The 22500-nt window shown below is 45.5% G+C and overlaps 2 protein-coding genes across 2 annotated transcripts in view; both read right to left on the bottom strand.

Moving 5' to 3' along the window:
- Nucleotides 1-4272: 4272 nt before the first annotated feature.
- On the bottom strand, nucleotides 4273-5199 carry mafaa (MAF bZIP transcription factor Aa; the record flags this gene model as incomplete). The annotated part of the gene is made up of 1 exon (XM_080536342.1): nucleotides 4273-5199. One exon carries the CDS (start codon nucleotides 5197-5199, stop codon nucleotides 4273-4275), a length of 927 nt encoding a protein of 308 aa, XP_080392468.1.
- Nucleotides 5200-9907: 4708 nt separating this feature from the next.
- The window catches only part of zc3h3 (zinc finger CCCH-type containing 3), a gene marked incomplete at its 5' end in the record, with an annotated part of 63985 nt that continues 51392 nt past the window's right edge, over nucleotides 9908-22500 (bottom strand). Inside the window, 4 exons of the mRNA XM_080536611.1 lie at nucleotides 9908-10384; nucleotides 13513-13673; nucleotides 15684-15907; nucleotides 20433-20564. Coding sequence (XP_080392737.1) covers nucleotides 10353-10384; nucleotides 13513-13673; nucleotides 15684-15907; nucleotides 20433-20564 — 549 coding nt within the window. The 3' untranslated portion in view covers nucleotides 9908-10352. The remainder of the gene's footprint in view (nucleotides 10385-13512; nucleotides 13674-15683; nucleotides 15908-20432; nucleotides 20565-22500) is intronic.

The following is a 22500-nucleotide window of genomic DNA, read 5'->3' on the forward strand; positions in this document are numbered from 1 at the left end:
ACTACTCCCTCAACTGTGGTGCAGATCATTGATTTAAATGTGACCTATGACCTCCTATCTATTGGTGAGAAGCACTGTCCAAAACCTGAATAAAGGCAATCCGACAGCACAACAAACACACATAGTGATAGTGATGTGTGTTCCATGTCAGTGACCTCCTTCTGGCCAGGAGGAACATGGTACAGTGTGGGCCAGGAGGAACATGTACAGTGTGGGCCAGACAGACATCACACCACCACTCACATGAGATGGCATATCTGGCTCGACCATCACTGTTTTTACCCTGAGAGAAAATGGACCTCAAAAAGTACAATTTGATATGTACTACACAAACACAAACACACACAAACACACCAACCTGGTCTCACACGGCAGACGGCAGAATTCGACGTTTATGGACAAACGTCGAATTCCGACGTGACATTGGGGTAGCTCGTTCTGAAAGCGCAGGGGTGCGCCTGTTATGTGCGCCTGTCGGGGCTTCTCTTGGGATTATTCCATTATGAATTGCATGCATTAATTAGTTAGGCCACATTAAGGGTTAGGGTTAGGGTTAGGGTTAGGGTTAAGATTAGGGTTAGGGTTAGGGTTAAGGTTAGGGTTAAGGTTAAGGTTAGGGTTAAGGTTAGGGTTACCCTAACCCTTACCTTAACCCTAAATGTGGCCTAACTAATTAATGCAAGTGCAGCCCGACAGGCGCACCCCTGCGCTTTCAGAACGAGCTACCCCAATGTCACGTCGGAATTCGACGTTTGGATGCAATCTCACGTCAGAATTCGACGTTTGTCGTGTGAGACCAGGCTGAACACACACACACACACACACACACACACACACACGCACGCACGCACACACGCACGCACGCACACACACACACACACACACACACACACACACACACACACACACACACACACACACACGCACACAAATAAAAGGCTGCTTCTCCTACCTTACATGAAGCCGATGTTGATATAAACCTGCCAGCCTCATCACAGTAAACACGTGCATGTCCCTCAGAAAGCCATCCATCCATCCATCGATCACAGACGGACGCGGTGAGGGTGCACGCGGCATGCTGAGTGACGGGCTGTCCCAGGACAGCGGTGCTGATGGCGAGAGGAGAGGGCTGCACGGGCACAGCAAGTTGCACAAAGAGACAAATTGGTCTACCGATATCACCGGATACCAAAGGACGGGGCGGCAAGTAATCCGTGCCCATGCATCCTCCGTTGATCGCAAATGTTAAATGAGACTAATGTGCACCATTAAATAAATCAAAACAACACCTTTCTTTTCGGCTCTTTGTTTTAACACTCACAAAGTGCGGCTATTTCTTAATGGAAAAATACAAAGTAAATGCATGTGCATCCGACGGATGGCGATTCATATCCAGGGCCTAATGTAAAGGAATTGCAAATAGAAGGTAAATATCAGTAGTAGTAATAATAATAATAATAATAATAATAATAATAATAATCATAATCATAATCATCACAATAACAACAACAACAACAATAATAATAATAACAATAATGTTTCGTATTTCTTGCTATGGTGAATTAGTTTACATGACTTGGCTGGAGGAGCAATTGAACCTAGAAACCCATTTCCTCACAAAATAATTCACAATTTGCCCAATTTCCTTTAAATATATTTCATGAACCGATAATAATTTTCGTTTAATTACACTATTATCACCTCACTTTAATTTCATACATATTTTTTTGAAATATTAGGCTACGTGTAGGAATGGTAGGTAAAGCAGAATCGCAAGGGAATCAAACACATTATGTGGCATTTCATATATATTGAATTTGCTTCATAATTCGCTTTATAATTCTATAATTCTATAAATACATTTATGAGCTATTCGTTTTCAATGGTCAGACTTATGTGGAAGGAAAATACACTTTTTTCATATATAAACAAACATTCCTTAATTAATGTCCCTATTGTCCTTAATGTCCTTATTGGGCATTGTAGAACTTGATTACGTGTGTGCTGAAAAACAGCTGCCCAATGCTTGGGCAGAAGACACAAACGAAAGACATTTTTTCGAACAGAGCTTTTTATTAAACATTATGAAAACAACATTCCATTTTGAAACATTAGTTTGTTTTGACTTATTGACACGATCGGACATTTAAATGTTTCTCGAATAAATATATAGAAATCATATTTACAGATATACATAAACAGCACTGTGCAGAAGGTCCTTCGCCATCTTGCCTGCAGGTCGAGGCAGTGTTTCAGTGTTTACCAAATGCTGCAATTTCTGTTGGTACCGAAAAGACCAGTATAAACCGAAATGAAAAGGGGAACAGTAAGACTTGATGGCCAATGATAGACACACACCTTTCTGCTAATAAGTTGACTGATACATTAATCTACTGTTGATTGATCAAGAGCATGTTCTGGTTAAAATAGGGCGATTTTTAAATGCACTCTTTTCAGAGCAGGAGATGCTTTTTCAATGGGAGTAATTTTAGTAAAGTAATGACACGTTTATTTTGCGCCACAATGAGACATAGGCGGTTCACTGTAAATGAATGCACATTTCTATAAGAGAAATAGCCTTAACCCTTTCCTAATTCGTCTAGAGCATCTTCGAAAAGAAATTCACCAGTTTCCCTCATCTTGATGCGACTTGTAAACATAACGTTATTCCGCAAATCGCCATCTAACCTAACACACACGAGCACGGTGGGTCAGTGCTTCTGCACAATATTGCACATATATCTAGGCAGCAAGTAAAACACGCACCAGGGATTTCTTGTTGACAGAATAATGATTTGATTTGTGTTCAGTTCATCTAAATCGACATACCTTCAGAGAAAAATATCATCATTTTATCAAGCATCCCTTTATCCAACTCTCTACACATAAGATAGAAGACCTTGAATAGGACTGCGGAATAATTCACAAGCCATCAGATCACTTATTATATACCTCAAATTGTACACTTTTAAAGGTAGAAAATCCATTAATTAAGTTTTTCATCAGGTTGGTGCATAGAGTTTTAGCAGCGAATGCAGTCCTTACGATAAATCAAATACCTCCCATCGAATTACATCCACCTTAAGAGTATTGAACAAAATGTTTTCTCCAACTTAGTGCAGTAGGCTTCTCTTTTACATTACACATGTTCAGTAGGAGGATATGGTAGACTATTTGCATGCTGTAACATACAAACGTTGTATTAAGACGTTTTGAATAATCAAGCAACAAAAGCTTTAAAGTAAGACAAAATAACACAGTAACCGTTCTCTACACATATGTACACGTGGGAATAAATAAAGTCTAAAATCTGGCTCAGTGATGATCTCTTTTTGTCGTTTTTCTTTTCTTTAAAACAATAGAAAAATCGATTGAAAATAGCGGTTAAGTCGCATTCAATTTGTAATAGCAGATTACTTGTTGAGTCACGCGTTTTTCTGAAGTCCTTGCACTTCTCAGGGTACCAGGGGATACAGTTCTGCTTTTGCATACCCAGGGCTTACTGATGAGGTGGGAGAGAGAGAGAAAGAGAGAGGGGGGAGGGGGGGGAGAAGCAAGGGAGGAGGAAAGAACCATGGGCCATGCTTTCCAATAACGTGTATGATTAGGATAGGTGACTTGAGATTTTGGCTAGGCCTATACCATACATGTCCTGCATGCAGGGTTGCTAAAAGGGATGGAAACTAGACTTGCAATATTCAAAGTTGTCCCTCCATCACCGCAGCCCTTCGACCTTTCAGGAGCGGTGAAGATGTATTGCTTTTCCGTGTTTGCTCTCTTGTTTTCAGTCCAGTCTGACAAAATAAATGAGGGTTGAGTAACCCCCGTTTTAAGACGCAAAAAATGTCTCTCGATTAAGACAGTCATATTCATTACCATGTTGACTCATATTTTTCCAGTAAGACTTCAATGTAAGTCAGGTTCACTCGCTGTTGTATTGCATCAGAGAATAATCAAGTCTATTGACTTGAAGTTAGTGATCCCTTGTCCAGATCAGAGGTCTTTAGGCTATACAGTTAATTCAAACAGCATCTTTAAGACTTATCCAACAATTACGGCACATAGATTACTTATGTGCACATCTACTGAATGCTTGTTTCTTACATGAATCATTATGTATTCTGTACTTTTTAAAATGTACAACGATAGTCTTTTCCTAAAGGAATAATTGTAAACAAAAACGCAAACTGAGAAGAATATAAATAATAGTTTAAAAAAAATCTTTAAATAAGTTTGAAGAGGGGAGAAAAGTATATGTCACAAATCAGTCTCTCACATGAAGAATTCTGTCGAGGCCTGTTTCCCATGGTTGCCGGTTGAGGGGTCTCTGTTGTTACCGGGCCCACCGCCACTGTAGGTCCGGCTGGCGAGCTTCTCGTACTTGTCCTTGTAGAGGTCCCGCTCTTTGGCCAGACGCGCCACGTCTGACTTGAGTTGCTCCACCTGACTCTGCAGCGTGCACTTCTCGCTCTCCAGCATGTGCCTCTGCTGCACGCGCTTGTACCGGCAGGACTGCGCGTAGCCCCGGTTCTTCAGCGTGCGTCTCTTCTGCTTCAGGCGGATCACCTCCTCCTTGCTGAAGCCCCGCAGTTGCCGGTTGAGCTCGCGCACAGTCATGCTGACCAGCTGGTCGTCTGAGAAGCGGTCCTCTAGGCGCGCGTGGTGGCCGTGGTGGTGGTGGTGATGATGGGCCTGGTGATGGTGGCCCGACGAGGCCGCGGAGAGATCCTCCCCTACGTACTGCTGCCCGCGGAACCCCTCATAAGGCTGGTGGTGGTGGTGGTGGTGGTGGGCGTTACCGATGAGAGCTTCCACGGCGTCCTCGGGGGTCAGGTTGAGGGCCTCGGGGTTGATGTGGTGCTGGTAGTTGGGGATCCAGTAGAGGTCCTCCAGCTGCGGCTTGCCGGCGGTGCTCTGAGTGTTGCTGCCGCTGTTATTGCTGTTGACCCCGTTGACCAGGTTCTGGCCCGACTGGGCGTCGGGGCTGGGGGCGCAGAAGCTGGGCGAGGAAGGCACGGAGGAGCAGGGCGTGCTGATCGGGGTGGAGGAGAGCGAGCCTGGGGGTAATCGGTGGCAGTAGCGGTCGGCCTCGGGGGGCTCTTTCTTCACCTCGAACTTCATGAGATCGAAGTCGTTCACGTAGTCAATGGCTAGGGGGCTGTTAGGCAGCTCTGCGCTCATGGCGAGGTCAGTAGCCATGTCAGTCCATGCGACGACTCCCGCCCTTACAGCCAAACCGACACCGTGCAGCCCTCGCGGATGCAGATTGCGAAGAGGAGAAGAGGTCTGTTTGGGGTATATATATATATATAGGCACGAACACACTCTCGGTGCGTGGGGTTGTGAAGTCGGTCGGGTAAGGGAGGTTACTTGTATTAAGCTGCTAGTCCTTAAAACAACTTCTATTTATAGTGGCGTGAATATCCATATGAATATACATATGCATGAAAATGAACTTGTACACCTGCCAGTTCACCTCCGTTTCTCTTGTTGACAACTTATGCCAGGTCAAATGCACGCGCTTTAATACCACGTACCAGGGCCGGCTGAAACTGGAGCCTGATGAATTTTGAGACACCAACCTGTCTTGTCCTCGCTTCACCCCTGAGCCGGCTTGCGCCCTCTGATTTACTGTCCATGAGTAAGTGTTGGTAAACGCGCAATGGATCGTTTTCTTCTCTGGTCTCCTTTTCTGGGGTTGTCGCGCCTCTGTTGAAAGTGTTTACCTGTATCCTTCTTCGCCTCCACCGGGGACCGTGTTTACAAATAACTCATACAATCCCTGCCCGGCGAGAGGCAGAGAGCAGGCTCGCAGTGTGCACGGCTGGAGTTACTGCAGAAGCATCTGCTACACAGGACCAGAATACAACTTTCCACACACGAGGAGCCCACGGCAGCCAACAGTCATAGCGCACTCGACATGCGCGCGTAAAGATGTGCCAAAGTCCCAACTTTTACGTCTGGAGTCCACTATGGAATGATTCGGAGTTTGTATCAGAAGAAATATAGGAAGTTTAAGTCAATATGTCCTTATTCGGTGCTGGGACTCTGAAGAGTGGTCCCGTGTCTGAGTGGTCAGTCCCGGTTTATCAGGCTCAAGTGGCGGTTTACTCACGAAAGCGGTCCCCACGGTCCTTCCCTCCACTCCGGGAGCGTTGAGTTTGCGTGTTGTGTGTGTGTGTGTGTGTGTGTGTGTGTGTGTGTGTGTGTGTGTGTGTGTGTGTCAGAGGCGGTAAATTCCTGTCCGTTGGTTCGTCCTATCGGGCAGAGGCTGCCGTTACATTGAGTTCTATGGCGCAACAACACAGTGTCACTGAGGCGCTGGGAAAGGCAATCTGCACTTTTAAAGACACCGCTAACCCAACCCTCCCACAGAGAGGTGTGCCGGGCCAATGAGAGGAGATGACAGCGTTGGATTTGCATTTCCCTATAGCAACCTCTCTTGCTGGGCCCAGCCGCCAGCTGTCGGAGCGCAGGCTCCGGGAACAGGTGCATCTCCCCCCTCTAGTGACAGACCCTATGCAATTGCACTGACAGGAGCGCTGAGATGCTACGCACACTGGAGGAAAGGCGATATCTCTGCTAGTTTCTCTGAGAACATTTTTTGCTGGGAAATGATTTAACTATATTCTTCACCATTTAAAAAACAACAACAACAACAACAACATTATATAATGTCCTTTATTGGCTCGCCCAAAATAGTTTCTGATTGTTTGTGTATAGGCTACTTTTGTCTGTTTCACACTACTGTCAAATTGGGGTGGATAGAAGAGCATCTTATTTTAGGAAGGCAGTGGAGTCCTTTCTTGCCAAGCACCTGCATGCAAGAAGACAGACTTTTTTTCCCTGACACGTAAATACGGCCGATCGTGTTCATATTAACTCATGACGGAATTTAAAATTGTCTAAATGTATAGGCTAGTTATTAAAGTATTAAATCAAAACAACATCGGCATTCTCGTTTTCTCTGTCGTACACCAGCCAATGAAACATGCATATATAGGTACATGTTGTCCTATTTGACATGAACCATGTTTAATGATGAAGAGGTCTGTAATAGGACAATTAGGCGCTATAACAAATCTTTAGTAAAATACCAAAAACATAATGTTTAGTAATACATAACACAACGTTATGTTTACTGGCCACTACAGGTAGCCTACATGGCCAGGACTTCCTTCGCGTCGCCTCAACATCATGTTCAGCCTCTCATATTTCATAATCTCTATTTGCTTATTTATTTGCTACGGTAGACTGTTTAAACTTTACAGGATATACGCCTATCACTATGTGTCTTTATAACAAAGGCTATGGTTGTGATCCGAGAAAAGGTGCACGACTTGATACACCCGTGACCCGGGCCTCTCAAATCACGAGCTCACCCTTTTGATGGATTTAGTGCCACGCGCTCCCTGCTATAAAATCAATCCACATTTCCGTTGGGCTAGGGGCCGCCCGATGGGCGCGAGCGGGTTAATTATGATTAGGCTATCCCGCGCGTTGCCCTCGTGCATGGTTTTCGTTCACAATTAACCACAAATTGCATCGAGACCCATCTCCGCGGATCGACAAATAATTAAGCTTGGCGGGCAACGTGCGCCCCCATTGTGGACACATACGTCTCCATCTCAGCAGACACGCGGGTTTAAGACAATCACAGCGGAAGGTTGAGCAGGATGTCGATAGTGGCGATCAGTGTCCCTGGGGGGGGGGGGGGGGGCTGTACTTTATACCGTGGGATACCGAGATGGAGGAGGCCTATCGTTTTGTGCAGATTGGATTGGAAACATGGGACAATGCGTAAAGGTAGAAGCCTAGTTCATTGTCAAACCAAACGAACAGCTCTATTTAGATTTATCATCTTCTCCAATGGAACTCGTGTGATAGAAATATTCTGGTGAAAAACAGGTGGCAGTAAGTTAAGTTACTCAGATAGATAGCACCTGACACTGCGCTGAGCTTAACTTCCTGTCCAAGGCTGCCCATGAAATACACACTAACCCTGGCTCAAATCTGCTGGCTAGGATGAAAGGAAAGTATAAGATGAAGGGACGGAAATCATATAAAGGTATTTGAAGTTTAAGGTGCGCTAAGTCATTAGGGGGGGGGGGGGGTTATCAAATAAGCAGGAGTGGACCTTAAACGCCAAGCTAAGCAGTCCGCATTGAAATGCCACATTTAAGACGATCTGCCGTGGTCCATTCATTGTCGGGAGAGAGGGGAGTGTGTGTGGCCGAGGGCTTGAGACATAAATTTGGAAGTCAGGGTTTTCATTGTGCCTTTGCATATTGGGAGTTCGCTGCTGGTGCAGTTCTACCGATTTAAGCAAAGCGGACATCAGCAGCACGCAGGAGATGGACTACAGAGTGGCTTTGAGCCGGGGGGCACATGGGCATGCACGCTTTGGGCCACGTTAACCGTCTATCTATCCCATGTCTTCCTCTAGGTGTGAGAGGAGGCTCGAGGTTATCAGAGACCTGGAGGTTTTTGTCGCCTTCTTAAAGTCTTAAAAGCTGGTCTTACGGAATCAGCTTTAATTGTCGCTCTCGCACACACGCACAGACACGCACGCAGACTTTATCAAGCCAAGATAAAAACCGAGTGAGTCAGTAAAGAAAGTCAGTCAATTATACAAAATACAGAATGCAACTGAGACATGAAAGGAAAGATAAGTTGGATAGGTGTGGTGGAGAAGAACAAATGAATTACAGAGCAACTGTGATGTTTATTGATGGAACAGCCGCTCTGCTTGTTATAAGCTTGTCATTTTATGCCCCCCCACCCCACACACACAGGGAGAGAAGAATCACAGTCGACCTATCTTTTTTGTCTCAATGAGATTCTCCATGGATAGATGATTTTTCTCCTTTCCCCTCACCCTTTTGTACGCTTTTACAAAAAAATTGAAATATTGATCTTAATTAGAGTTTGCCGAGCTCAGCAGCTCACGTTGAGGGTTTGAGACAAGCGGCAGCAGACATCTGTCTAAGGCACTTACATCTTCAGCGCAGGAGAGAGGGAGTGCGTAAGAGGACAGAAACGAGAGGATAGAAGGGAAGAGTGATAGCTCCCTGTCTCCTACCTTTTCTGAGAATCATGTCCATCTCTCTCTCTCCACTGTCAATAGATCACAGAGAATCAGGTGAGCGCGCACGCGCACACACACGCACGTGCGCGCACACACACACTTAATGGTTGAGGTAATAACTTCAGCGCAGGATGTTCCCTCTAGATAACAAGTAACAAGTAAAACGCCACTGTATTGGTTACTACTTTTTGCTGTGCTCAAATACTCCATAACATCACTTATCTACATGGCCATGGAACAAGACAGTGGATGGGAGTGTAGCCCTTATTAATTACAGTAAACATTCACACACTCTCAGAATGATACCCACACATCTCCCACAGAGAGGCAGACTGAGACACACATGCATACACACACACACAGAGGCAGACTGAGACACACATGCATACACACACACAGGCAGGGAGTGTCTCTGTCAGCATGTTGTGTTGGGGGGTCCTTATCTCGTTAACACGGTGGCAGGCCTGTCAGGGTGCGAGTGTGTGTGTGTGTGCAGGAGCTCCGTACCGTGTATTAATGTACCCCCGTTTCCTTGAGCTCCGTTGGGTGAACACGCTCCCCAGGGCGACACGCTAGTCATTTGTCACCCTGACGACGCCTCGGCTAAATAGCGTATTAATGGTCTAAATATCAGGAGCTGGTCTCACACACTCACACACACACACACACACACAGAGTGTATTAATAGTTTTATTATCAGGGGATGCGCTCTGCGGGCAGGTAATGGATGGATTACACATCCCAACATCCTCTCTGTGCCACTCCCCATCTCCCTACACACTAACTACATTACAGAGAGATGGAGAGGAAGAGAGGGAGGCAGACAGCGAAAAAATGGAGAAGGAGGAATAGTGGGTACAGTATCAAACCCTCTCCTCTGACCACATGAGTTTAAAAGGCAGTCTTCATAGTTCACAGTAATCGCTTCAGAGAAAGCAGAGCCTATCCCTCCCCTAGACACCTCTCTCTCGCACGCACGCCTAAAAACACTTCACACTTTATAAAATATTTTACCTTCAAATTGACAAAAAAATACAGATTATTCGGAAGAAATCAATAAAACCTGAATTACAAACAACAATGCAGTATGAAATAGAGTCCGATGAACCGACCGAGCTAGAGCCATAGACCCTGAGTTACGCAGAATCCAGTTATGAGCCAGAGAGAGACCATAGAGCTTCCATTGGCATCAGAAGTAGTCTCTGTGGCATTTTCAAAGCTCCCCCCATCGCTGCAGCAATGTCCATTCATACACTGTCTGGTTCTAGAGCCGGGGCTTGATCTGCAGTTTTCTCTCTGTAGAAGACAGTCAGGAGAAAGATATAAGAGATTGAGATTGAAGAGCAACACAGCAACACAACCGTCATGGACACACAGGAGAGACAGGCACAACAGCCACCAGGGGTGTGATGACATGACAGATTGCGTGTGAGAGATTTGGTGTCTGAGAATTTGAATCAGGGGAGAAACACACAGGGACTCCATGTCCTACTGAAATGCTGAGTGATGGCATCTCTGTTGATGAGCAAATGGGGAACTGAAGAGAAGAACAGGGATGGATGTGTGTGCGTGTGCGTGTGTACGTACACATTGGCAGTGATGCATGGCGTCTAGGCTAATTTATGTAAAGTGGTGAGGAACTCGTTTGGCTGCTCTCCACTCTTAACGAGGCACAGGGGTGTTGGGTGTGTAGGGGGTAAACCAGCTCTCATTAGTAACACTTAACTGCCCAGGGCCGGACTGACCGCTTGCTGTGTCTCTGGAGGTATGTATGTGTAAGTATGTGTGTGTGAATGCGTGTGTTTGTGTGTGTAGCGTGGTGTGTCCCTGTGTGAGGGAAGCAGTGAGTGGCTGTGACTGGTAGCTGAAGGGTGGATAGATGTAGGGTGCCCTGGTATTGCCACTGCGCCCAAACACTAAGAGTCTGCCACTGGGCACGCAGCTCAGCTCAGACTGTTTTCCCGGAAGTGAGCACTGGCTCTAAATAAAGCCAATAAACACATGTATATGCCCACTGGCCAAGAGAGAGGGAGAGAGAGAGAGAGAGAGAGAGAGAGAGAGAGGAGGAGAGAGAGAGAGAGAGAGAGAGAGAGAGAGAGAGAGAGAGAGAGAGAGAGAGAGGGGGAGAGAGAGAGAGAGAGAGAGAGAGAGAGAGAGAGAGAGAGAGAGAGAGAGAGAGAGACAAACACAGAGACAGACAGACAGAGGGAGAGAGACAGACAGAGGGAGAGAGAGAGAGACTGTTCAGTTAAAGAGACTAAATAAGTAACAAGACAGACTGGCCAGGTATTACACATAGAAAGGGAGAGAGATTTATCTTATTTTTTCTTTGTAGTCCGGCAATTCATCACATTTAGAAGATGACATGGTACAACAGGTAATTAGAAGATGACATGGTACAACAGGTAATTAGAAGATGACATGGTACAACAGGTAATTAGAAGATGACATGGTACAACAGGTAATTGCATAATAAAGATCTAATAATGAAGTTTTGGTTTCTATGGCGGTCATTGAAACAAGCACCGCAATGCACCATTTGGTACCTTGTGTCAATTTGTTTTTCTCCCCATTCTGTTTTGTTCGTACACAACGTTTTCGTAAATAGTCAATCTTCACATTGTAAAATAAGGCCTTACGAAGAAAGAATATGAGTGGTAGAAAAAAGGCAGGCCAGCGAGAGAGAGTGGGTTGGGTGTTGTAGTGTGAGTTCAGTGATTGAATGTTGCTGCATAACTGGACAGTGAGAGAGAGAGAAAGAGAGAGAGAGTGTGTGTGTGTGTGACCCTATCTGATAGGGAGGGGCAGAGGCAGGTGGATATGGGGGAGGGAGGGAGCCCCTGTCATAACCTGTCAGTCTGTCAACAAAGAGGTCAGCTGTGCCTCTCTCTCGCCCAAAATCTAAATGTTATTACCTCCCTCCCCTAAGCATTATTACACTTCCGCTAAGCATTATTACACTTCCGCTAAGCATTATTAGAAGCATTTTACATCCCTGCCTACTGCAACCATTATTATCCCATAATATACAGTGGGGTGCAAAAAATTGGGCACCCCTGATTTAAATGTCTGTTACAATTAATCTCAATTAATCTCCAATTGATTGAAAGCAAACCTGAACACTAAATGCTACAACGTTAAACATGACACCTTTTTGAAAATGTTAAAGCAAGGATTTTTTTTTCTTTCAGTTTTCAGTTTTTAAATTATAAAAAAGGAAAAGGGGCCTGCGCAAAAGTTTTGGACAATGTTTCAAACTACCCATTTCCACTGTCAGAAACATCATCAGAAAATGGAAAATAAATGGAACAATTGAAGTCAAGGCAAGATCTGGAAGACCAAGAACATTTTCAGATAGAATGGCCCGAGATCTGGTGAGCTCAGAAGAACCCACACATCACTGCAAAAAAGAGTAGCAGACACCAGTTGTGTTGTTCACAGGACAACAATAGAGCGTACCATAAACAACAAAGACCTACATGGCAGAGTTGCCAGAAAGAAGCCTTTCCTACGACAAAATTAAGCGTCTGAAGTATGCAAAAGAAAACCTTGAGAAACCTGAAGCCTATTGCAACAATGTGCTTTGGACTGACAAAACCTATTGAACTTTTTGGCCACAACCAATGAAGGTATGCTTGGAGAAAAAAGGGTGAAGCATATGTAGAGAAGAACACCTTGCCAACTGTTAAGCATGGAGGTGGATCCATTATGCTTTGGGGTTCTGTAGCAGCTGGGGGCACAGGCAATATTGTGTGGATGGAAGGAAGAATGGATTCCACCAAATATCAAGACATTCTAGAGGCTAATGTTCGAAGGTCAGTCCAGAAAATGAAGTTGAAGAAAGGTTGGGTATTCCAGCAAGACCCGAAGCATACCTCAAAATCAACCATGAAGTACCTCCAGGAAAGACGGATGAAGGTTTTGGAATGGCCATTACAGTCCCCAGACTTAATTAAAGAAAATTATTGAAAATCTGTGGAGAGATCTCAAACATGCCGTGCATGCAAGAAGGCCGAAGAGCTAGGGATGTTCTGCCCTGAAGAATGGTGAAAAGTTCCACAAACAAGAATTACAGGAAGCGTTTGCAAGATGTTATAGTTACCCAAGGAGGAGTTACAAAGTTCTAGCTGACAGGGTTCACAAACTTTTGCACAAGGCCTTTTTCCTTGTTTTATTTTGAGTGAAAAATTAAAATTATGCTTTAAAATGTGATGAAATGTGTCATGTTTAACTTTGTTCCATTTAGAGGTTAGGTTTGCTTCTTTTCACACAATCAGATATTAATTGTAAAAGGCATTTTGACCAGGGATGCCCACATTTTTGCACCCCAAGTGCGCAAGTCCCACAACAACCACCATCATTATGTCCTCCACTATTCAGGTTTTGAATCACCAAATAATAATCCTCACCCTTAAGTCCCTTACCTGTAACCTCAGACCCCTCTGCCGGCGGGGTGTCTGGCGCGTCTGCACCCTCTGGGGAGCTGGAGAGAGAGATGAAGGATGGGAGCTTGTGAGGGTCCGTGGTGGGGGTCCCTGGATCTTCCTCTCCTTGGTCTGGAGGGATGAGGACAGACAGACCGGGCCTAGAGGAGGGACAGACAGACTAAGGTGAAACAACTTTGGTGACGTTTCATCTGTCTAGCTTGTGGATTTTTAAAATATGTTTTTATTTAAAAAATGCTTTATTGGGATAGAGACAGTAGAGATAGACAGGAAGGATGGGTGAGAGAGAGGGATGCAGTGTTTCCTCCAGGAATTTTTCCATTAGTGGCGGATAGCTCGCGTGCATGCGATTTTTTTCGCGTGCACGCGCATGAAACGCGCACGCGCGCTCAAAACAACGACCTAATTTCAAACTAGAGGGAGGATGGCAAAAAAAAAAAAGAAGCTACAAAAATCTTCCCAGAACCTGATTTGCACAACCAGCTGTCGCTGTAGGACACGTTCGATTGCAAAATTCATTTATCCTTTATGTTCCCAGTTGAGGGCGTGTAGCTGTCGTTAGTTGGCCTGCTTTTATTTAGTTATGCGTACGTTTGAGTTAGTCATCTCTAGGATTGTGGTTTGATATTAGCCTATACTTTCTCTTATCTGCATTTTGAGCAACTGTACAAGACCCAACAACACAACTCTGATACAGGACTAATGTTACCTAGCTGCTATAGCTAACCCAATGCTGCTACAAGACCCAACAACACAACTCTGATACAGGACTAATGTTACCTAGCTGCTATAGCTAACCCAACGCTGCTACAAGACCCAACAACACAACTCTGATACAGGACTAATGTTACCTAGCTGCTATAGACCCATTTGTACTAAACAACTACAACGTTGTATTGGACACATTTTTTTCGAACTAATCCACAGACAGCAGTCTTATTAACGGGCCCCTGTGGTGCCAGGTGTGGAGGCGACCCAGCACAGTGGGGATATACACTATCAAGCTAAGCTCTACTGTCAATATTTGCGTGTGTGTGTGTGTGTGTGTTTTACTTTGAACGCAATTTCAATTGCAATGTCCCAAGTATTACCTACATCTCCTCTGTGGAAAACTCTAATCCCGACGCAGCAGTTATTGTGCTCGGCGATTTTAATCACACCAACAGAACTTCCCAATTACAAACAACAGGTGTCATGCCCCAGCAGAGGAGCTAACATACTAGACCACTGCTACGTTACTATCAACGAGGCTTACCGTTCGTTCCCGAGGGCACCGCTGGGAAGGTCCGACCATGCCATGCGGCTCCTCGTCCCGAAATATAGAGAGAAACTTAAATCCTGCAATACGACACCCAGCCATGCAGTTTCGTATCGCTCATAGCCACTGCTAGCTTCAGCAATGTTTGGGACATCTTTTTTCTTGAAAAATCCATCCATCTGTCGCTGTTTTCGTTTAATTTTTTTAATGTGATATCTTATTTGTGCACCTAGCTAGCTAGATCAGCTTTTTGTATCTTTTAGATGGTACTACCGGTGACTTTTAGCCCGTTATTTGCGAGGAGAAAACACAGGCGCCCGAGCATTTCGGAAGGTAGCGGGGATGGTTGAGTCTGCACGGTTCTCATGCCGGTTCACATTTAGACCAATCAGGAGTAGCCCTTGTGTCACGTTGTCAACTGAATGTTTAATGTCATTAATCTGATTTTGGATCAGCGGTTAGAGAGAGATGGGCGTGGATTTAGGTGCACTTTTAGTCAACATCCATTATAGCGCTGATCTAGGATCAGATATATTTTAATCAGCTAAAATGTTCAGAGGTGGATTTATTTTTTATTTTTATTTTTTTTGTGGACTGAATCAATTAGTGGCGGAGGAAATTCATTCGTGGCGGCCCGCCACCAATAAATGCATATAGAGGAAACACTGGAGGGATGACATGCAGGATATGTCAAGGGCCGGAATCGAATCAGGGACCGTGCGATGATATGGTATGCCCATTAGTGTGCTATGCCATTGAACGCCTCATGGACGTCTATGTCTATTTGTGCACCTTGTTCTGTTGTTGTGTGTATGCTTAATTGCGAATTCGTATACATATCAGCATTGACGTTGTTTTGCTCATCTATCTACTATGCCCTCTGTCTCCTGACCTCTTAGGGGTATCCTTGGTGTCTCCTGACCTCTTAGGGGTGTCCTTGGTGTCTCCTGACCTCTTAGGGGTGTCCTTGGTACGTCCTCTTTTGACTGGGGTGGAGGCTGGGTTCGGAGCGGGCCGTTTGGCTCGCTGGCGATGCTGGAGTTTACACTTGGCGCCACGAGGACAGGAACCAGTACTGGAGAAGTCTGGACACACCAGGGTGTGCTTCTTCTTACACTGGCAGATGAAAGACAGAATACACTCAGAAAAAAATCACACACACACACACACACACACACACACACACACACACACACACACACCGTTGCGACTATCAAACCAAACTAGATTAGTTGTGTCATAATGATCATGACAATCAGTTACTGACCGCGCTAACCTAATTATGTTTGATAGACATCTGGAGAGAGACTGCAGAGAGTTGATGTGTGCTGTAAAGTATGGTGTGTGTGTGTGTGTGTGTGTGTGTGTGAGTGTGTTTGAGGGTGCTGGTCAGTGTGCGGATGTCATTTTAAGAGCATTTTGCATGCATGAGTTTACAGACTGGGGTGTGCGTGCCTCCAGTGACAGTGTATCTCTGTGGGTGAGAGAGTGAGAGTGTGTGTGACAGGGTAATATGGGCGTAAATTGGTAGCTTCATTCTCCGAGAGATTCGATCCCTCCCACCTGTCAGAAAAGCTAATTATACTCACTATAGGGTGCAGGGTGCGAGGCGTGTGTGTGTGTGTGGGGGGGGGGGGGGGGGGGAGGGGTGCAGGATTGGGGGGGCTGGAGCAGGTTGGTCCATAAATAGAGCAAGTATGGGGGCCTGTGTGAGGGAGGGGGGTCTCCAGCTAGAGTTTCCGGGAACAGTGTGGACTCTTGGTCACCCTGTGCTGCAGCCAGCCAGACAGCCTGCCAGCCCTGGCACCCCTCTCCCAGATGGGACACCCCATCCCCATCCCCTCCCTGTGCCCACCCCATCTCCCACCAGAGACCCTCTCTCCCCCTCACACCCATGTCCCTTCACCCCGGGTGGGAATATCAGGTTAGGACCAGCTCACTTTCTACTTTTTGAAGTCAAACAAAAACACCAACTAATATGCACGAGAAGTCTTCCTTCATGATAATATCAGTTTCTCATCACAACGGTGTATTGTGTGTGTGTGTGATACCCTCACATACACACTGATGCACTGCGATTTTGCGACATACACAAAATCTGTCTCTAGCATGATTTCAGTTTATTCTACTTCATGAGTATGGTATAATATGTTAGACCCTCTTTTAGTTCCATCTAATCCATGGAGGTCAATGTATGAGTGTATGAGTGTATGTGTGTGTGTGTGTGTGTGTGTGTGGGGTAGGGCTGTCCCTAACGACTATTTTTCTAACGATTAATCTAGCGATTATTTTTTTTACTGTTCGATTAATGTATCACTTAATTTTCCCCAAATAAATGTCAAAAACTTCTCTTATTAACATTTCAGTATTTTATTCAATTATTCTTGTACAAATATATAAATTAGGCTTCTGCACTGCAGGGCAATATTCCACAACAAAAAATATCCTCTCTTTCTTACAGTCCAACATAAAATATAATATTATAAAATATAAAAGTTCACACATTCATAACATTCTCCCCCTCTCTCTGCTCTCCCCCTCCCACGCTCCTCTCTCTCCCCCCCTCCTCTCTCCCCCCGCCTGCCTCCTGGTTATTATTATTATTATTATAGGTCAGTATTTCTCAAAGTGTGGGGCGGGCGCGTCGCGAGAGACAGTTAGGAGGTCAACAAGTTACAGTATCTTAGCTGTTCATAATGATGGCATGTCTAACAGGGACACTGACAGGGAAAAGAAAAACGACAGAAAATCACAATACTTGAGAGTAGGGATGCACCGAATGATCGGCCAGGTTCAGAGGGATAAGCCTTAACCGCGCCATTGATGTACGACTGTGTCGGAGATCTCCGGTCGATAAAAGCTCGCATGATTATACTACTATCTAGTATACTAGTATACATACTATCGCATGTGCGGAGTCCATACTCCACCCACTTTACAGCACAGTCGGAGTTCGGCTATTCCGTGTTCCGTGTGAATGTTCGCCAATGTGAGACGTTCATTTTTTATGACGCGATCAAACAGTGCAAGCAACCCATGCTGTTCTGTAAATGAGACGAGCATTGAGTGATGACTACCTACTGCCAAGTAATATAATTACAGCAAACATGCCGGCAGTTTGGTATCTGTTCTCTGACTCTGAAAGACAACAAGAGGCACATTCTGATATTATAGACTTCCGGTTTCGTTTTCGCGTCTTCAAAATAAAAGCGCGAGTTAAGCGTTGTTGAAAATCAATGACACGTCGCTCGTAACTGGTCGCAGCCATGTTGTTTATTTGCGACGCACCGACGCACATTACGCAAGTCGACGTATTGACGTAGTCGATTACGTCGACGCGTCGTCCCAGCCCTAGTGTGGGGGTGGGTGGGTGGGTGGGTGCCTACAGATGTAACAGTGGTAGACTTTGGACTTGGTGATGGATCAAGGATGGATGATAGAATGAGAACAGCAATTCTCCAATGTAAGGAACAGAGAGTAAAGGGGAGGGGGGTGGGGGGTGGATGTAAAAAAAGACAAGTTCACTAAGACCCAAGTCTCAGCAGTCCCATACATTCCCATTTTCATAAAAAACTGAAGAGAGAGAGAGGCGAGAAATGGAGAAAAGCTAAAGTGGACAGAACATCTTTATTCCACACCAAGTTAACAATTTTCCACTTGATTTAAGGAATGCTGGGATGTCTCAGGGGCCTATTAGAGAGCTCTCTGCTGGGCCCAAACCAGGAAGAGTCAGCACATTTACCATTACAGAAAGAGAAGGAGGGAAAAGAGGGGGGGAGGAAGGGAGGGAGGGAAGAGGGGAGGCAAAAATATAGAGAGGGTGGTAGAGAGATGAGAATAGAGGAAGCAAGGGACCCATAGAGGGACCCAAGAGGAGGGAATGAGAGAATGGAGCAGAAGGGAGAAAGGAGAATAGAAGAAAAGACAAGCAGAGAAAGACACAAAATGAAAGTGGTGAGGCAGAGAGAGAGAGAAGAGAGACCGACACAGAGAAAAGAGGGTGTGAGGGAGAGAGACAAAGCAAGAGAAGAGGATGGAGATAAGGAGCAGGGTGGGTTAACCCCTGAGTTGCTGGTGTGTCTGCCTGCCTGGCCCATAGTGCCACCCTCAGCACTTTTCCCATCTATAATTACTGCCTGCTATCCATCACAGGGCCGCCAGCCCCGCACAGCGCTACACACACACACACACACACACACACACACACACACACACACACACACACACACACACACACACACACACACACACAACACATATACACACACACACACACACCAAGAAAAATCACAGACCTAAGCACTTCAGCTAATAGAATAAATATTAATATCCCCTTTGTTTTATATATCCTCATTTCCCACACAATATTCAAATGAGACCTGACTGTAAAAAAAAGCATCTGTTTCACACACACAAAAACAACAACAGAAAGATAGGGGGGGGGAGAAGCAGAGTTGCGGGTGTTTGGGGGTGATATGGGGCTAGGGTGTGAGTGTGGGTGTGTGGCATGTTTGGGGTCATGTGTGGGCGGGCTCCATTACCCCCCTAGTCCTCAATATGTCACTAGAGTAATGTCACTATGGACAACCACCCCCCACAGCTGTCCCTGCCTGTGGGTGTGGGTGTGTGTGTGTGTGTTTGTGGGTGGGTGTGGGTGTGTGTGTGTGGGTGGGTGTGGGTGTGTGTGTGTGGGTGGGTGGGTGTGGGTGTGGGTGTGTGTTTGTGTGTGTGTGTGTGTGTGTGTGTGTGTGTGTGTGGGTGTGTGTTTGTGGGTGGGTATGGGTGTGTGTTTGTGGGTCCATTTCTAAACCACTTGTTTACCTGGACGTTACCACCTTAACGACCAGAGCAGAACCCACAACATTCCTCTGTTGCCTCTAACATTGTAACATTGTAACATTGTACCATTGTAACATTGTACCATTGTAACATTGTACCATTGTAACATTGTAACATTGTAACATTGAACCAAACAAATGCCAAGTGCCTCACATGCATCTTCCCTGCGGTCCAACAAGAGCAAGTTATTGAGCCTGTGCTCTTATGTACAGTACATTGTGTGTGATTGTGTGTGTGTGTGTGTGTGTGTGTACATTTTCAGGTTAGTAGCATTTTTTAAATATTTGTATAGCCATTTCCTAACTTCCTTAAGCTCAACACACATCTGTCTTATCTTTCCCATGTTGATTTGGGGGATATGGCCTCTGTGTCACCTCATATTTATACCCCAAGTCATGGATTACTGCTTGAAAGTTCCTACAACTTTACTAAAAACTTTACTAAAATTTAAAAAGAAAGTTAAATATAAATGGAAAAAATGCTTCAGTTACATTTTGTTCATAAGAATTTCTAATAAAATTTGCCAATATTTTTTTTTTTTCAGAATAGATTTATTTCAGTTAAAGGTTGGATGTTTCAAAAAACATTCTTCAGTGTGTCATTAAGCTAATTCAATAAAAGGTGATTTTTTTCTAACCCTTTTTACTCATCTTTACCAGGGGTGCCAATATTTTTGGAGGGCAGTGTAAATGATTTGAGTATACAGTATACTTTTTCTACGTTGGGGCAGTAGCCCCTAATAATGTCCTGCCGTGTCTCTGTGTGTGTGTGTGTGTGTGTGTGTGTGTGTGTGTGCTTGTACCTTTTCACCCTGAGGGCAGTAGCCCTTGATGAAGTCCTGACACACGGCTGCCTTGCGGGACACGTAGACGTGACTGTAGGGACAGATACTGTTATTACAGATCCCCCTCAGGAAGTAAGAGCACACCGGCATCTACAGAGGAGAGAGAGAGAGAGAGAGAGAGAGAGAGAGAGAGAGAGAGAGAGAGAGAGAGAGAGAGAGAGAGAGAGAGAGAGAGAGAGAGAGAGAGAGAGAGAGAGAGAGAGAGAGAGAGAGAGAGAGAGAGAGAGAGAGAGAGAGAGAGAGAGAGAGAGGAGAGAATAACAATACATTTGGAGGGAATATAGTTGTGGTGTTAAAAAAGACTATTGGGCAAACAGAAGCCAATCAAAGTCACATGACAGACATGACCCGCCTCCCAAAACTTTTCACTGAGTCTTGGCTTTAATTGCAGTTGACAGCGGGAGAGTGAGTGTGTGTGACAGTTAATGTGCAGGTTTGTGTTTGTGTGTGTACTGTGTGTACTGTTTGTACTGTTTAGTGTGTGTGTGTGTGTGTGTGAGCGTAGTGCAGCCCAGTCTAAATATATCTGTGTGGAGAGAAAAAGAGCGAGCGAGAGGGTGCCATGGGCGGGTGGGGGGGAATGTGAGAAGGCGCCCATCTTGCTTGGATCGGATCAGTTCTACCTAATTAACTGCTACAGAAATATTTATCCAGGCTGCAGCTTGTCCAGCTATCATGATGTGTTTATGTGCTGGCTGTGTCTACGGTCGCCAGGGCTGGGCCAGTAGCCGGGGCAGGGTTGGGGGGGTAGAGGGGTCTAGTTTCTGAGTTATTTGTAGGGGGGTACAGGATTGGGGCTCACCTATCTCCACTATCGTCGGGATCAAGTTTGGATGCATACACCCCCCCCCCATGGGAAATACATGTATAAGTGGAGCAGATTTAAAACCGGGCCGCTATAGGAGAGGGGGAGGGAGGGGGGAATGAGAGAGTGTGTGTGTGTGTGTGTGTGTGTGTGTGTGTGTGTGTGTCTGGGGGCGGGGGGGGGGTGGCGGCAGGTGGGGCCCATGAGGAGGTGATGTTGCCTCTTTAAGACAAACGGACAGCTGGGCTCTCAGCACTCTGGGATGGCAGCATGACGACTGCCACAGGTGCACAGCATTGTGTGTGTGTGTGTGTGTGTGTGTGTGTGTTTGTGTGGGTGTGTGTATGCATGCGTGCTTTGGATGGAGAGAGACTGGGCACCTGTCTTAGGGCTGTTTGTCTTTGGGAAAAACAGCTTTCCCTATTGAGTGTCTACACTTTCCCCTATACAGACAGTCCTATTTGCTCTTCTACAGAACACACACAAGACACACAATGGCCTCAAATGACCTTATTAAGAACACCATTCTCTGCGATTACACAATAACTCAATAACACAGAACCTTTTGTTTCAACCAATTATAGAGTCACTTTTCATTCTTAGGAGGAATAACCACACCAGCACATTGAGTGCAGCTCTTCCTGTTCTGAGGAAGCCAGTCTGTTCATGTTAGGGATGGAGGAGGCTCGAGGCGCAGGCAACAACCACAGGTACATGTTATGCTGTGAGAGCTGAAGCTGGTATATTTGAAAAAGACAAGAAATCAACAAAAGGTATTGCTTTCAAAATAAGAGACAGTTGCACTACCCTCCTGCCTATTCTGCACCCATGCATGTTAACAGGGTACATGTGCAGGTGTGAACAACTCACTGTACCACGTTTGGGACAGGTGAAACCAGGGCACCCTCCCAACCCTCCACCCGCAGACCCACTCACTCCTATCCCATAACGCACCCCACTCCCAACCCCACCCTTCACCACCGCACGCCTAAACCCTAAATCATCCCCCCCAAGAGATCACATCTCTCGGGGGGCTGGGGCTCGACGTCTCTGTGGCCAGCAAGAGCACAGCGACAGGACAGCTGCCGAGAGCATAAACATGACTCTGTTGAATATCGATATCCAACTGCCTAGTCCCTATAACATCATATGACTCAGTACAACATTTTTTTGGGGGGGGCATTTAGCAGACACCTTAATCCAAAGCGACTTACAATAAAT

The sequence above is a fragment of the Nansenia antarctica genome, assembly GCF_963989245.1.
Source record: "Nansenia antarctica genome assembly, chromosome: 7".
Lineage (NCBI taxonomy): Eukaryota > Metazoa > Chordata > Actinopteri > Argentiniformes > Microstomatidae > Nansenia > Nansenia antarctica.